Source organism: Pseudophryne corroboree, chromosome 5 (assembly GCF_028390025.1).
Source record: "Pseudophryne corroboree isolate aPseCor3 chromosome 5, aPseCor3.hap2, whole genome shotgun sequence".
Taxonomy (NCBI): Eukaryota; Metazoa; Chordata; class Amphibia; order Anura; family Myobatrachidae; genus Pseudophryne; species Pseudophryne corroboree.
In genome coordinates this window covers 620,456,986-620,473,826 of record NC_086448.1, presented here as the reverse complement: position 1 = coordinate 620,473,826, position 16,841 = coordinate 620,456,986, and the positions used below count along the sequence as shown (strand labels likewise).

The following is a 16,841-nucleotide window of genomic DNA, read 5'->3' as shown; positions in this document are numbered from 1 at the left end:
GATATTCAGCATCCCGTGCGCTGGCATCCCATACCGATTCCGGTAATAAATCTTCCATTATAAGGGTTAAAGACAGACTAAAATATTTTCACTATCAAAAATAAGATTTTAAACCTACTGGTAAATCTTTTTCTCGTAGTCCGTAGAGGATGCTGGGGACTCCGTAAGGACCATGGGGATAGACGGGCTCCGCAAAAGACATGGGCACTTTAAGAAAGACTTTAGGTATGGGTGTGCACTGACTCCTCCCTCTATGCCCCTCCTCCAGACCTCAGTTAGAGAAACTGTGCCCAGAGGAGACGGACAGTACAAGGAAAGGATTTTGTTAATCCAAGGGCAAGTTTCGTACCAGCCACACCAATCATACCGTATAACTTGTGATATACTAACCAGTTAACAGTATGAAAACAACATAACATCAGTCCAAGAACGATGAAAACTATAACATAACCCTTATGTAAGCAAAACTATATACAAGTCTTGCAGAAGTAGTCCGCACTTGGGACGGGCGCCCAGCATCCTCTACGGACTACGAGAAAAAGATTTACCGGTAGGTTTAAAATCTTATTTTCTCTTACGTCCTAGGGGATGCTGGGGACTCCGTAAGGACCATGGGGATTATACCAAAGCTCCCAAACGGGCGGGAGTGCGCGGATGACTCTGCAGCACCGATTGAGCAAACAGTAGGTCCTCCTCAGCCAGGGTATCAAACTTGTAGAACTTTGCAAAGGTGTTTGAACCCGACCAAGTAGCAGCTCGGCACAGCTGTAGTGCCGAGACCCCTCGGGCAGCCGCCCAAGAAGAGCCCACCTTCCTCGTGGAATGGGCCTTGACCGATTTTGGTAACGGCAATCCAGCCGTGGAATGAGCCTGCTGAATTGTTACAGATCCAGCGAGCAATAGTCTGCTTTGAAGCAGGGCCGCCAACCTTGTTGGCCGCATATAGGACAAACAGTGCTTCTGTTTTCCTGACTCTAGCCGTTCTGGCCACGTAAATTTTCAAAACCCTGACCACATCAAGGGACTCGGAATCCTCCAAGTCACGCGTAGCCACAGGCACCACAATAGGTTGGTTCATATGAAAGGATGACACCACCTTAGGCAAGAATTGAGGGCAGGTCCGCAATTCCGCTCTATCCATATGGAAAACTAGATAGGGGCTTTTATGAGACAAAGCCGCCAATTCCGATACTCGCCTAGCCGAAGCCAAGGCTAACAACATGACCACTTTCCAAGTGAGATATTTCAACTCCACCGTTTTAAGTGGTTCAAACCAGTGTGACTTAAGGAAACTCAACACCACGTTAAGGTCCCAAGGTGCCACCGGAGGTGCAAAAGGAGACCGAATATGCAGCACTCCCTTTACAAAAGTCTGTACATCTGGGAGAGAAGCCAATTCCTTTTGAAAGAAAATGGATAAGGCCGAAATCTGAACCTTAATGGAGCCTAATTTTAGGCCCAAATTCACTCCAGTTTGTAGGAAGTGAAAAAAACGGCCCAGATGGAATTCTTCCGGAGGAGCATTCCTGGCCTCACAACAAGCAACATATTTTCGCCATATACGGTGATGTTTAGTTGTCACGTCCTTCCTAGCCTTTATCAGAGTAGGAATGACTTCATCCGGAATGCCCTTTTCCGCTAGGATCCGGCGTTCAACCGCCATGCCGTCAAACGCAGTCGCGATAAGTCTTGGAACAGACAGGGCCCCTGTAGCAACAGGTCCTGTCGTAGAGGAAGAGGCCATGGATCTTCTGTTAGCATTTCCAGTAGATCCGGATACCAGGTCCTTCGTGGCCAATCTGGAACAATGAGAATTGTCTGTACTCCTCTTTTCCTAATTATTCTCAACACCTTTGGGATGAGAGGAAGAGGAGGAAACACATAAACCGACTGGAACACCCACAGTGTCACTAGGGCGTCTACAGCTACCGCCTGAGGGTCCTTTGATCTGGCGCAATACCTCTGCAGCTTTTTGTTGAGGCGGGATGCCATCATGTTTATCTGGGGCAGTCCCCACTGACTTGCAATCTGTGCGAAGACTTCCTGATGAAGTCCCCACTCTCCTGGATGCAGGTCGTGTCTGCTGAGAAAGTCTGCTTCCCAGTTGTCCACTCCCGGAATGAACACTGCTGACAGTGCGTTTACATGATTTTCCGCCCAGCGAAGAATCCTGGCGGCTTCCGCCATTGCCACTCTGCTCCTTGTGCCGCCCTGGCGGTTTACATGAGCCACTGCGGTGATGTTGTCTGACTGGATCAGAACTGGTTGGTCGTGCAGTAAGGTCTCCGCTTGACGTAGGGCGTTGTATATGGCCCTCAGTTCCAGGATGTTGATGTGAAGACAAGTCTCTTGACTTGACCAAAGACCTTGGAAGTTTCTTCCCTGCGTGACTGCTCCCCAACCTCGGAGGCTCGCGTCCGTGGTCATCAGGATCCAGTCCTGAATGCCGAACCAGCGGCCCTCTAGAAGGTGAGCACTCTGCAGCCACCACAGGAGAGATACCCTGGCTCTGGGGGACAGGGTGATCAACCAATGCATTTGTAGATGTGACCCGAACCACTTGTCTAATAGGTCCCATTGGAAAGTCCTCGCATGGAACCTGCCGAAGGGAATGGCTTCGTATGATGCCACCATCTTTCCCAGGACTTGAGTGCAGTGGTGCACTGACACCTGTTTTGGCTTCAATAAGTTCCTGACTAGAGTCATGAGTTCCTGAGCTTTTTCTATCAGAAGATAAACCTTTTTCTGGTCTGTATCCAGAATCAAGCCCAAGAAAGTCAGACGAGTCGTAGGAACCAACTGTGACTTTGGGATATTGAGAATCCAGCCGTGTTGCTGTAACACCTTCAGTGAAAGTGACACGCTGTTCAGTAACTGCTCTCTTGATCTCGCTTTTATGAGGAGATCGTCCAAGTACGGGATAATTGTGACACCTTGCTTGCGCAGGAGCACCATAATTTCCGCCATTACCTTGGTGAAAATCCTCGGGGCCGTGGAAAGCCCAAACGGCAACGTCTGAAATTGGTAATGACAATCCTGTACCGCAAATTTCAGGTACGCCTGATGAGGTGGATAAATGGGAACATGAAGGTATGCATCCTTTATGTCCAGAAATACCATAAAATCCACCCCGCCCCCCCCCCTTCCAGGCTGGCAATGACCGCTCTGAGCGATTCCATCTTGAACTTGAACCTCTTCAAGTATAGGTTCAGGGATTTTAAATTTAAAATGGGTCTGACCGAACCGTCCGGTTTCGGGACCACAAATAGGGTTGAGTAATATCCCCTCCCTTGTTGAAGCAGGGGAACCTTGACCACCACCTGTTGAAGATACAATTTGTGAATTGCATTTAACACTATCTCCCTTTCCGGGGGAGAAGCTGGTAGGGCTGATTTGAAAAACCGGCGAGGAGGTACCTCTTCGAATTCCAGCTTGTAACCCTGGGAAACAATTTCAATTGCCCAGGGACCACCTGTCAGTGAACCCAGATGTGGCTGAAAACTTGAAGACCTGCCCCCACTGGGGCGGACTCCTGTAGCGGAGCCCCAGCGTCATGCGGTGGATTTTGTAGAGGCCGGGGAGGACTTCTGTTCCTGGGAACTAGCTGTGTTGTGCAGCTTCTTTCCTCTGCCCTTACCTCTGGCAAGAAAGGACGCACCTCGTACTTTCTTGTTTCTTTGTGATAGAAAGGACTGCATTTGATAATGTGGCGCTTTCTTAGGCTGTGAGGGAATATAAGGTAGAAAATTTGATTTACCAGCTGTAGCTGTGGAGAACAGGTCCGAGAGACCTTCCCCAAACAATTACTCACCCTTGTAAGGTAAAACCTCCATATGCCTCTTTGAGTCGGCATCACCTGTCCATTGCCGGGTCCATAGGACTCGTCTAGCAGAAATGGACATCGCGTTGATTCTAGAACCCAGTAGACTAATGTCTCTTTGAGCATCTCTCATATATAAGACCGCATCTTTTATATGCCCCAGGGTCAATAAAATGGTATCTTTATCTTGGGTCTCAATATCCGCTGATAAGGTATCTGTCTATGCTGCTACCGCACTACAAACCCAGGCCGACGCAATCGCCGGTCTGAGTAAGGTACCAGAATGTGTGTAAATGGACTTCAAGATAACCTCCTGCTTGCGGTCAGCAGGGTCCCTGAGGGTAGCCGTATCTTGGGATGGCAGCGCTACCTTTTTGGGTAAGCGTGTTAATGCCTTATCCACCTTAGGGGAGGATTCCCACCGTATCCTGTCCGTTGGCGGGAAAGGATACGCCATAAGAAACCTTTTGGGAATCTGCAGTTTTTTGTCTGGAGATTCCCAAGCTTTTTCACATAATTCATTTAACTCATGTGAGGGGGGAAAAGTTACATCACGTTTCTTCCCCTTATACATGTGTACCCTCGTGTCAGGGACAGGGGGTTCCTCTGATATGCAAAACATATTTTATTGCAATGATCATATATCGAATACATTTAGCCGCTTTTGGCTGTAATTTTGCATCATCGTAGTCGACACTGGAGTCAGAATCCGTGTCGGTATCTGTGTCTACAATTTGGGATAGTGGGCACTTTTGAGACCCCGAAGGTCCCTGCGACATAGGGACAGACATGGGTTGACTCCCTGGCTGTTCCCTAGCTTCAGCTTTGTCTAATCTTTTGTGCAATAAATTTACATTAGCACTTAGAACCTTCCACATATCCATCCAGTCAGGTGTCGGCGTTGTCGACGGAAACACCACACTCATTCTCTCCTCCTCTTCCCCCTGAAAGCCCTCTACCTCAGACATGTCGACAAACGCGTAACGACACACCACACACTCAGGGAATCCTCTTATATGAAGACAGTTCCCCCACAAGGCCCTTTGGAGACAGAGAGAGTATGCCAGCACACACCCAGCGCTATATGACCCAGGAAAAAACACTATATAAATATATGTTTACCCAGTAGCGCTGTTTGTACATGTGTAAATGCGCCAAATTATGTGCCCCCCCCTTCTTCAAAACCCTCTTTCACCGTGGTTAAGCAGGGGAGAGTCCGGGGAGCTTCCTCTCAGCGCTGTGCTGTGGAGAAAATGGCGCTGGTGAGTGCTGAGGGAGAAGCCCCGCCCCCTCGGCGGCGGGCTTCTGTCCCACTCAAATATACTGAAAACTGGCGGGGGCTCATTATATATACAGTGCCCAACTGTATATATGTCTATTTTTGCCAGAAAAGAGGTTCATATGGTGCCCAGGGCGCCCCCCTTGCACCCTGCACCCTTACAGTGACTGCCGTGTGTGAGGTGTATGGGAGCAATGGCACACAGCTTCACCGCTGTGCGTTACCTCAGTGAAGATCATGAAGTCTTCTGCCGCCTCTGAAGTCTTCTTTTCTTCTCATACTCACCCGGCTTCTATCTTTCGGCTCTGTGAGGAGGACGGCGGCGCGGCTCTGGGACGGACGGCGAGGGTGAGACCTGCGTACCGATCCCTCTGGAACTAATGGTGTCCAGTAGCCTAAGAAGCAGAGCCTTGAAACTCACAGAAGTAGGTCTGCTTCTCTACCCCCAAGTCCCTCGATGCAGGGAGTCTGTTGCCAGCAGGCTCCCTGAAAATAAAAAACCTAACAAAATACTTTCTGACAAGAAACTCAGGAGAGCTCCCTGTAATGCACCCAGTCTCCTCTGGGCACAGTAGTAAACTGAGGTCTGGAGGAGGGGCATAGAGGGAGGAGCGAGTGCACACCCATACCTAAAGTCTTTCTTAAATGCCCAGGTCTCTTGCGGAGCCCGTCTATCCCCATGGTCCTTACGGAGTCCCCAGCATCCTCTAGGACGTAAGAGAAATAAAGGTTATGTAAAAGTATAAGCATAATTTACAGAAGGCAGTTTAAGGCCCACTCCTCTTCGGCGGCGTAGTATACTCTGGTATTGTGCCGAATCTACTGAGCATGTGCAGGTCTCTGGTAACATGGAGCCTACACCTTGTTCCCGGGACATCTTTATTGCACTTGTGCAAATAACTGGGAAACCACGGTTGCCATTTTCCTGGTGATTTCTGAGCTCTAAAGCCAGTGCCAGGCCAACGAAGCAGTAAGTATAATAATCTAGGTGCAGGTTGTGTGGCTTGTGGCCTCCTGGACCAAGGTGCCTGTGTGCACTGTACATATTGCACCCATTAAACAGATGTTTCCTCCTGCATTTCTTCAATACCTACGCAGTGGGAGAAGCCTGACGTGAGTGAGCTGACAGGTCCCGTGCAGCTCCCGTTAACATTGGGTGTCTCTATAATTGCCAAAAATGTGTCTGTTTCACATCACTATGCCAATAAGACGCACAGACTCTGCTGATTAAAACAATATGCGGCATGCATATATTCTGTGTTCAACTGCGGCTGTATCTGCATACAACCTGCTACATTACAGTGTGTTCTAGTAAAACGCTGTAGCGTAGCATTTTGTATACAGTTACAGCCACGGTCGGACACAGAGTATAGACATGCCACATATAATTTTAATCAGCAAATGCTGCTTGTGCATTTTTTTTGCATCATTTTGTGAATAAGATGCATTTTAACGGAAAACAATTGCACATGACTAGAAGGGCTGTTTAACATGCAAGGAGGCTACATGTTAATGGACACATTTGTACGTCAGTAACTGAACTGATTAACTGAAGATGGTAACCATGTTGCTATGGGACAAAAAGCCCTTCATGAGAGGTGAGGAGAAGGCACAAGTGTGCATGTACTGTATAGCGGATAGGGTAGGTTGGAAAAAATGTTTGCGTTTAGCTGTCCTTCAATTGTGCTCTTGTTGTCATGTTCCTATTTCATCTGGTATACGGAATTCATGATACTGCCCCAGCACAATCACCTTTACCATCTTCTAATAGGCTCTAAAACTCCTTCTTTACTAAAGCTGATTTATAGTATGATTGCGCTACTTCAGTCACTAATAGCTAAAATGTTTTGCACTTTTCATACCAGTGGCTTTGGAACTATGACAATCTTAGCTTCAGATTAGTAATAATAACTACAACTTGCACACCACACATGGTGCTATTTCCCATTACTCCACATTCAGTTTTAGAATGGTCTCAGTTTGTGATGTTACCTTGGAGGTGGAATTTGGCTTTCCTCATCAGAATTTATTTCAATTTCAAAGATGTCTTCCACACCTGGAGGAGAAGGAATATCTTCCTTTTTTTCATGTTTCACTCTCCTTCGCTTCCTCTTTTTCTTCTTTACAGACCCTGTAATAATATTCTCAGGCTCCATTGTATGGGAAAACGGAGATGTTTTCTCCTCTTCACCAGAGTTTGGCAAGTGGCTGTAGACATTCTTGAAGAAGTGGCCATCTGTGGGTATTGGTGAGGTAGCCAAGTATGCAGGGACTTGTTCCTAAAGACAAGACAACATAAGCAGGAAAGGAGTGACTCTCCAGCCAGCCAGCGCACAGGTACAGCTAATATTACTAAGGGTAATTTCACAGCTCCAAGAAAACAAGGTGAGCATATGGGTTGTGACCTGTATACCCACCTATAGATTTTACTTCCACAGGGAGAAATTGCATTTTCATTTAAAATGTAATTAATATTTGAACTTGTTATGCTATTCCTTTTGGATCATGTGGCTTCGTTTCATGGCCTAAGCACTATTAACTTTACTTCCCAGACACTTCAATATACATGGATATTGTACTTTCTACACAGGAAACATGACAGCATATTCTCATTGGGGGCACCTCTACCAACGCACACTACACCAATGGAAACCTTCATTTACCAAGCCCTGTGAAGTCTTATAGTGGTTATATGTGCGTGATATAACATGCTGTGTATAGGACAGAGAGAGAGCGAGTGTGAGTGTGTATAGAATCTGAGTGTTTAGGTAGTGCACAGCATGGGATAACCAATGATATGGTTAAGTCATGTGAACATGAAATTCATGGGAGACGTGGAGACGTGGCATGCTGACAGAGTAGACCACAACATTTGGCATCTGGAAGGCGAGTAAGCTTTTGTTCTTGTTTATTTATTTTTTTTAGATTTTTAACGCCACTCTCCTGCCAAAAAACTGCATTTATTTCTAGCCCACCTCACTTTATATGTTACATATTATGTTCTTTGCTTTAGAAGACATTGTTCCATATCAGGGTTGGCTGGTTTAAACCATGGGTTAAACCAAATGTTTAAAAAAAAAAAAAAAACATACAAAAAAAAAACACAAAACACTCCGGTCTTTTTTCTTATGCTGTGACTACAGGCAGGACACGCCGTGACTTCTTAAAAAAAGCATATTATACTAAAAAACGAGTTTTATGGTAAGAACTTACCCTTGTTAAAACTCTTTCTGCAAGGTACACTGGGCTCCACAAGTCTGGACAATGGGGGTGTAGAGTAGGATCTTGATCCGAGGCACCAACAGGCTCAAAGCTTTGACCTTCTTGCCAAGATGCATATCGCCGCCTCCTGTATCACCCCGCCCCCCAGCACAGGAGCTCAGTTTAGTTAACCAGCCCAATACAGTAGCAGGAAAAGAGACGACAACGGTTAGTACCCACATACACCACACTCTCACGACAAGAGAAGTGTCAGCGGCTAATGCCATATCAACCCAAAGAAGCTAAGTGCGTCAGGGTGGGCGCCTTGTGGAGCCCAGTGTACCTCGCAGAAAGAGTTTTAACAAGGGTAAGTTCTTACCATAAAACTCGTTTTCTGCTGCGGGGTACACTGGGCTCCAAAAGTCTGGACAATGGGGATGTCCTTAAGCAGTTCCTTATGGGAGGGGACGCACTGTAGCGGGCACAAGAACCCGGCGTCCAAAGGAAGCATCCTGGGAAGCGGCAGTATTGAAGGCATAGAACCTTATGAACGTGTTTCCGGAGGACCACGTAGCCGCCTTGCACAATTGATTAATGGCCGCCCAAGAAGGTCCAACAGACCGAGTAGAATGGGCCGTAATGTGAACAGGACCTGACAGACCAGCCTTCACATAAGCATGCGCAATCACCATTCTCATCCACCTGGCCAGGGTATGCTTGTGAGCAGGCCAGCCACGTTTGTGAAATCCAAACAAAACAAGAGAGAATCAGACTTTCGAATAGAAGCAGTTCTCTTCACATAGATACGGAGAGCCCGTACCACATCCAAAGACCGCTCTTTGGGAGACAAATCAGGAGAGACAAAAGCTGGAACCACAATCTCCTGATTAAGGTGGAACGAAGAAACCACCTTAGGCAAATATCCGGGACGAGTCCTAAGAACCGCCCGGTTACGGTGAAAAATCAGATATGGGGAACTACAAGACAAGGCACCCAAATCCGACACTCTTCTAGCAGAGGCAATAACCAACAGAAACACCACCTTAAGGGAAAGCCACTTAAGGTCAGCTGAACCAAGAGGTTCAAATGGAGACTCTTGTAATGCCTCCAAAACCATCGACAAGTCCCAAGGAGCCACAGGCGGGACATAGGGAGGTTGGATACGCAACACACCGAGTGAAAGTATGAACATCAGGTAAAGTCGCAATTTTTCTCTGAAACCACACCGACAAGGCAGAAATATGAACCTTGAGGGAGGCCAGACGCAGGCCTAAATCTAGGCCCTGCTGTAGAAAAGCCAAAAGTTTGGCTGTACTAAACTTGGAAGCGTCATAATTAGATGTGCACCAAACAAAGTAGGAATGCCAGACCCGATGGTAAATACGAGCAGAGGCCGGTTTCCGGGCCCGCAACATAGTTTTAATGACCTCTTCAGAAAAACCCTTAGCTCTTAAGACGGAAGCTTCAAGAGCCACGCCGTCAAAGACAGCCGGACTAGGTCCTGGTAGACACAGGGGCCCTGAACGAGGAGGTCTGGGCGTTGTGGAAGTAGAAGTGGACGCTCTGACGATAGGCCTTGCAGGTCTGAGAACCAGTGCCGTCTGGGCCACGCCGGAGCTATGAGAAGCAGATTTCCTTTTTCTTGCTTGAACTTCCGAATTACCCTGGGCAGGAGTGACACCGGAGGGAACACGTACGGCAGCCGAAACCTCCACGGCACTGCCAGCGCATCCACGAATGCTGCTTGAGGATCCCTTGTCCTTGCTCCGAAGACCGGAACCTTGTGATTGTGCCGAGACGCCATCAGATCCACATCTGGAAGACCCCACCTTTACACGAGGAGTTGAAACACTTCTGGATGGAGGCCCCACTCGCCGGCATGCACGTCCTGACGACTGAGAAAGTCCGCTTCCCAATTCAGGACTCCCGGAATGAATATTACCGATATTGCCGGTAGATGGCGTTCTGCCCAACGTAGAATCCGTGAGGCTTCCTTCATTGCCAAACGGCTTTGAGTGCCGCCTTGATGATTTATGTAAGCCACTGTGGTAGCGTTGTCCGACTGTACTTGAACAGGACGGTTCTGAATCAAATTGCTGGGCTAGGTTCAACGCATTGAAGACCGCCCGCAATTCCAGAATGTTGATCGAGAGGAGAGATTTCTCCTTGGTCCACCGACCCTGCAAGGAGTGCTGCTCCAGCACCGCGCCCCAACCTCTTAGACTGGCATCTGTCGTCAACAGGACCCAGTTGTATATCCAGAAGGGACGGCCTCTGCACAATTGTCGATCCTGGAGCCACCAGAGCAGCGACAGACGGACCTCCGGAGTCAAAGAGATCATTTGAGACCTGATCCGGTGAGGCAGGCCGTCCCACTTGGCTAGAATCAGCTTCTGGAGGGAGCGAAAATGGAATTGAGCATACTCCACCATGTCGAATGCTGATACCATGAGGCCCAGCACCTGCATTGCCGAATGTATCGACACTTGCCGACGAGAAAGGAAGCAACGAATCCTGTCCTGAAGTTTCAGGACTTTCTCCTGAGACAAGAACAACCTCTGGTTGTGAGTGTCCAACAGCGCTCCCAGATGCACCATGCTCTGAGCAGGGACCAGGGAGGATTTCTTCCAGTTGATGAGCCACCCGTGGGCTTGTAGAAACCGGACCGTAATATCCAGATGACGCAGGAGAAGATCTGGGAAATTTGCCAGGATTAACAAGTCGTCCAGATACGGCAGTATCCTGACCCCTTGACGGCGGAGTACCACCGTCTTCACCGCCATAAATTTGGTGAAGACTTGCGGAGCCGTTGTTAAACCAAAAGGTAACGCCCGAAACTGGTAATGGAGGTTGCCAATAGCGAACCTAAGGTATTGTTGATGTGACACTGCTATAGGAATATGCAGGTAAGCATCCTGTATGTCCAGGGAGACCATGTAGTCCCCAGGTTCCAAGGCCAGAACTAGAGAGCGAAGGGTTTCCATACGGAACTTGGAAACCTTCACAAACTTGTTCAGTGCCTTGAGGTTGAGAATGGGCCGGAGGACCCATTCGGTTTCGGGACTAGAAACAGCGGAGAATAGTACCCCCGGCCCCTCTGAGCAAGAGGCACCTGTACTACGACTCCTGTATCCAGGAGGGTCTGTACCACCGAATGCAGTGTGTTTGCCTTTGTCTGGTCCGACGGGACGTCTGTCTGGCAAAATCGATGAGGGGGTCGGTTTTTGAAGGCTATGGCGTAACCTCGAGTGAAGACTTCCCGTACCCATGCATCTGAAGTGGTCTTCAACCATTCCTGGGTATACCCTAGAAGCCGGCTCCCCACCCTGGGATCCCCCAGGGGGAGGCCCGCCCCGTCATGCGGCAGGCTTATCGGTCTTGGCTGCTGGCTGACGGGCAGCCCAGGCTCTTTTGGGCTTCAGCTTACCAGGTTTGGAAGTGCGGGCCTGCTTATGGTACGCCTGACCTTTTGCTTTACCTGAAGGACGAAAGGGGCGAAAGGACGTGCCTTTGGCCTTCGACACAGAAGGAGCTGTAGTAGGCAGACAGGCAGTTTTGTCAGTAGCCAAGTCACCAACTATCTTATTTAAGTCCTCCCCAAACAGAATATCCCCCTTGAAAGGGAGTACCTCCAGGGTTTTTCTAGAGTCCAGATCCACAGACAAGGATTTCAGCAACAATATCCTGCGAGCCAGGACTGACGTAGTAGAGGCCTTGGCTGCTAGGATACCAGCATCAGAAGCCACCTCTTTAATATAGCGAGAAGCTGTGACAATATATGACAAGCATTGTCTAGCATGGTCAGAGGAGATTTCAGCTTCTAACTCCAAGGCCCATGCTTCAATAGCCTCTGCCGCCCATATAGCTGCAATAGTGGGCCTTTGTGCAGCACCCGTGAGGGTGTAAATCGCTTTTAGACAACCCTTGACACGTTTATCCGTAGGCTCTTTTAGAGACGTGATGGTAGTGACAGGTAGAGCTGAGGAAACCACCATCCTAGCCACATGTGAGTCTACTGGAGGAGGTGTTTCCCAATTCTTAGACAGCTCTGGCGCGAGGGGATAGCGAGCCAGCATCTTCTTTTGAGGCACAAACTTCGTACCTGGGCTTTGCCAGGGTTCCTGACTTATATCCACTAGGTGGTCAGAGTGAGGTAAAACTAGTTTAATCACCTCCTGACGCTTGAACCTATCTGGTTTCTTAGGAGGAACGGATGGAGCGGGATCATCAGTAATCTGCAGAATTAACTTAATAGCCACCAAAAGATCAGGAACATCCACATGTGAACTACCCTCCCCATCAGCCGTATCGGAGTCAGAACCTGTGGGGTCAGTGTATGTGCGGTCTTCATCAGACGAGATGTCAGTGACAGCAGTGGATTGTGAGGAGACGAGCGCATGCTTAGAGGACCTCTTGGACTTAGGCGAGCGTTGGTCAGACTTTTTAGTAGTCAGGGACTGGTTCAACTTCTTTAATTGAGCAGATAAATCGTCCGCCCACAGCGGGTTAGCTGCAGGGACCACATATGGTTGTACCGGCATTGGGGGTCCCATAAGGGGTGTTAGTTTATGAACTAGCGTATGCAGAAGCGTGGAAAAAGTGTCCCACGGAGGGTCAGTATGTGCCTCAGTTGCCTCAGTCCCACTGGGGGGCAAGGAGCCCCCAGAACCAGAGCCCACAGCTGCTATATTCTCCCCATATGTGCCTGTGGCTGCAGCAACACCAGCAGTGTGTTCCGCCCCAGAACCGTTACCCTCAGAAGCAGACATGATATAACTTGCAGTATCAGGTAACACAGTACAATTATTAGCAGCACTATATCCCTAAACCCAAACCCCTGCGCAGTGTAGTCAGCAACAGCAGAGATAAAGGAGAGATATGGTGACTAAATCACAGAGAAAAATACGTAATACAGTATATCTTTGTGAAAATCCTATATTAAATAACACCTGACGCACCAAGCCCCCTCAGGTTATAGAATATAGGGATAGCAAGTTGAGTGAAAGACACGAGATGGACACCACTCAGCTATCAATGCACACACAAATAGTCACAGTTTGTACAATGCAGAGGTTATTACAGACAATAATACTGCACTGGACTAGCTTACACAGTTATATAGTCAATAGATATAACACTACACAGTAAGAAACTGGATGTATATCACAGGGTAATTGTACTATAAAAACCCCTGACTAAATGCACTCTTTCTTACTAACACTGACTAAAAAGGCAGGTAGAATACTTAAGTGTCATGTAAAGTCACAGCACTGACAACCAGGCGGCTTTACATAGGAGGATTTGCCCAAGCAGTCCCAGGAACAGTGAGCTGAGGAGTAATGGCACCGCAGACACTGACAGGGAGTGAGGAAAGACAGAGATGCAGCTCCAGGGTGGGAACACTTGCTGGAAATGGCGCCCTGGGGTTGGGGCTTCAGGTCTAAGCCTTATCCCCCTTGCTGGCAAAACCACCGGGTACTGTGGGCGATAATCAGTTTTCTCTAACGTCCTAGTGGATGCTGGGGACTCCGTCAGGACCATGGGGATAGCGGCTCCGCAGGAGACAGGGCACAAAAGCAAGCTTTTAGGATCACATGGTGTGTACTGGCTCCTCCCCCTATGACCCTCCTCCAAGCCTCAGTTAGGTTTTTGTGCCCGGCCGAGAAGGGTGCAATCTAGGTGGCTCTCTTAAAGAGTTACTTAGAAAAAGTTTTTAGGTTCTTTATTTTCAGTGAGTCCTGCTGGCAACAGGCTCACTGCATCGAGGGACTTAGGGGAGAGATTTTCAACTCACCTGCGTGCAGGATGGATTGGATTCTTAGGCTACTGGACATAGCTCCAGAGGGAGTCGGAACACAGGGCTCGCCCTGGGGTTCGTCCCGGAGCCGCGCCGCCGACCCCCCTTGCAGACGCTGAAGATGAAGAGGTCCGGAACCAGGCGGCAGAAGACTCTCAGTCTTCATCAGGTAGCGCACAGCACTGCAGCTGTGCGCCATTGTTGTCAGCACACTTCACACAGCGGTCACGGAGGGTGCAGGGCGCTGGGGGGGGGGGGGGGGCGCCCTGGGCAGCAATGTATAATACCTGTATGGCGAAAAATACATCACATATAGCCCTTGAGGCTATATGGATGTATTTAACCCCTGCCAGATATCTAAAACTCCGGAGAAGAAGCCCGCCGAAAAGGGGGCGGGGCCTATTCTCCTCAGCACACAGCGCCATTTTCCCTCACAGAAAGGCTGGTGGGAAGGCTCCCATGCTCTCCCCTGCACTGCACTACAGAAACAGGGTTAAAACAGAGAGGGGGGGCACTGATTTGGCGATATGTATATATATTAAAATGCTATAAGGGAGGAACACTTATATAAAGGTTGTCCCTGGATAATTATAGCGTTTTGGTGTGTGCTGGCAAACTCTCCCTCTGTCTCCCCAAAGGGCTAGTGGGTCCTGTCCTCTATCAGAGCATTCCCTATGTGTGTGCTGTATGTCGGTACGTGTGTGTCGACATGTATGAGGAAAATATTGGTGAGGAGGCGGAGCAAATTGCCTGTAATGGTGATGTCACTCTCTAGGGAGTCGACACCGGAATGGATGGCTTATTTATGGAAATTACGTGACAATGTCAACACGCTGCAAGCCGGTTGACGACATGAGAGGGCCGGCGAACAAATTAGTATCTGTCCAGGCGTCTCAAACACCGTCAGGGGCTGTAAAATGCCCATTTACCTCAGTCGGTCGACACAGACCCAGACACGGACACTGATTTCAGTGTCGACGGTGAAGAAACAAACGTATTTTCTTTTAGGGCCACACGTTAAGGGCAATGAAGGAGGTGTTACATATTTCTGATACTCCAAGTACCACAAAAAAGGGTATTATGTGTGAGGTGAAAAAACTACCTGTAGTTTTTCCTGAATCAGATAAATTAAATGAAGTGTGTGATGATGCGTGGGTTTCCCCCGATAGAAAATTATTGGCGGTATACCCTTTCCCGCCAGAAGTTAAGGCGCGGTGGGAAACACCCCTCAGGGTGGATAAGGCGCTCACACGCTTATCAGAACAAGTGGCGGTACCATCTACGGATAGGGCCGTACTTAAGGAGCCAGCTGATAGGAGGCTGAAAAATATCCTAAAAAGTATACACACACATGCTGGTGTTATACTGCGACCAGCGATCGCCTCAGCCTGGATGTGCAGAGCTGAGGTGGCTTGGTCGGATTCCCTGACTAAAAATATTGATACCTTTGACAGGGACAGTATTTTATTGACTATAGAGCATTTAAAGGATGCATTTCTATATATGCGAGATGCGCAGAGGGATATTTGCACTCTGGCATCAAGAGTAAATGCGATGTCCATATCTGCAAGAAGATGTTTATGGACACGACAGTGGTCAGGTGATGCAGATTCCAAACGGCACAAAGATGTATTGCCGTATAAAGGGGAGGAGTTATTTGGGGTCGGTCCATGGGACCTGGTGGCCAGGACAACTGCTGGAAAATCCACCGTTTTTTACCCTAAGTCACATCTCTGCAGAAAAAGACACCGTCTTTTCAGCCTCAGTCCTTTCGTCCCTATAAGAGTCATATCTGCCCAGGGATAGAGGAAAGGGAAGAAGACTGCAGCAGGCAGCCCATTCCCAGGAACAGAAGCCCTCCACCGCTTCTACCAAGTTCTCAGCATGACGCTGGGACCATACAGGACCCCTGGATCCTACAAGTAGTATCCAAGGGGTACAGATTGGAATGTCGAGAGGTTTCCCCCCTCGCAGGTTCCTGTAGTCTGCTGTACCAATGTCTCCCTCCGACAGGGAGGCAGTATTGAAAACAATTCACAAGCTGTATTCCCAGCAGGTGATAATAAATTTACCCCTCCGACAACAAGGAAAGGGGTATTACTCCACACTATATGGTGGTACTGAAGGCTAGGTGAGACCTATTCTAAATCTGAAAAATTTGAACACTTACAAGGGTTCAAATCCAGATGAAGTCACTCAGAGCAGTGATAGCAAAGAACAAGGGGACTATATGGTGTCCCGGGACATCAGGGATGCTTACCTCCATGTCCCAAAATTTGCCTTTTCTCACCAAGGGTACCTCAGGTTCGTGGTACAGAACTGTCACTATCAGTTTCAAGACGATGCCGTTGGATTGTCCAAGGCACCCCGGGTCCTTACCAAGGTAATGACCGAAAGGAGGATTCGTCTTCAAAGAAAATGGACGACCTCCTGATAAGAACAAGGTCCAGAGAACAGTTGGAGGTCGGAGTAGCACTATCTCAAGTAGTTCTACGACAGCACGGGTGGATTCTAAATATTCCAAAACCGCAGTTGTTCCGACGACACGTCTGCTGGTCCTAGGGATGATTCTGGACACAGTCCAGGAAAAGGTGTTTCTCCCAGAGGAGAAAGCCAGGGAGTTATCCGAGCTAATCGGGATCCTCCTAAAACCAGGAAAAGTGTCAGTGCATCATTGCACAAGAGTCCTGGTAAAAATGGTGGCTTATTACGAAGCGCTTCCATTCGGCAGATTTCACGCAAGA

General features: G+C 48.5%; 1 protein-coding gene across 2 annotated transcripts in view; it reads right to left on the bottom strand.

The window, feature by feature from the left end:
• The window catches only part of LPIN2 (lipin 2), a 324,290-nt gene that overhangs the window by 145,400 nt on the left and 162,049 nt on the right, over positions 1-16,841 (bottom strand). For both annotated transcript variants that reach the window (XM_063923550.1, XM_063923549.1), the window contains one exon: positions 7,092-7,378. In XM_063923550.1, the coding sequence (XP_063779620.1) occupies positions 7,092-7,378 (287 nt within the window). The remainder of the gene's footprint in view (positions 1-7,091; positions 7,379-16,841) is intronic.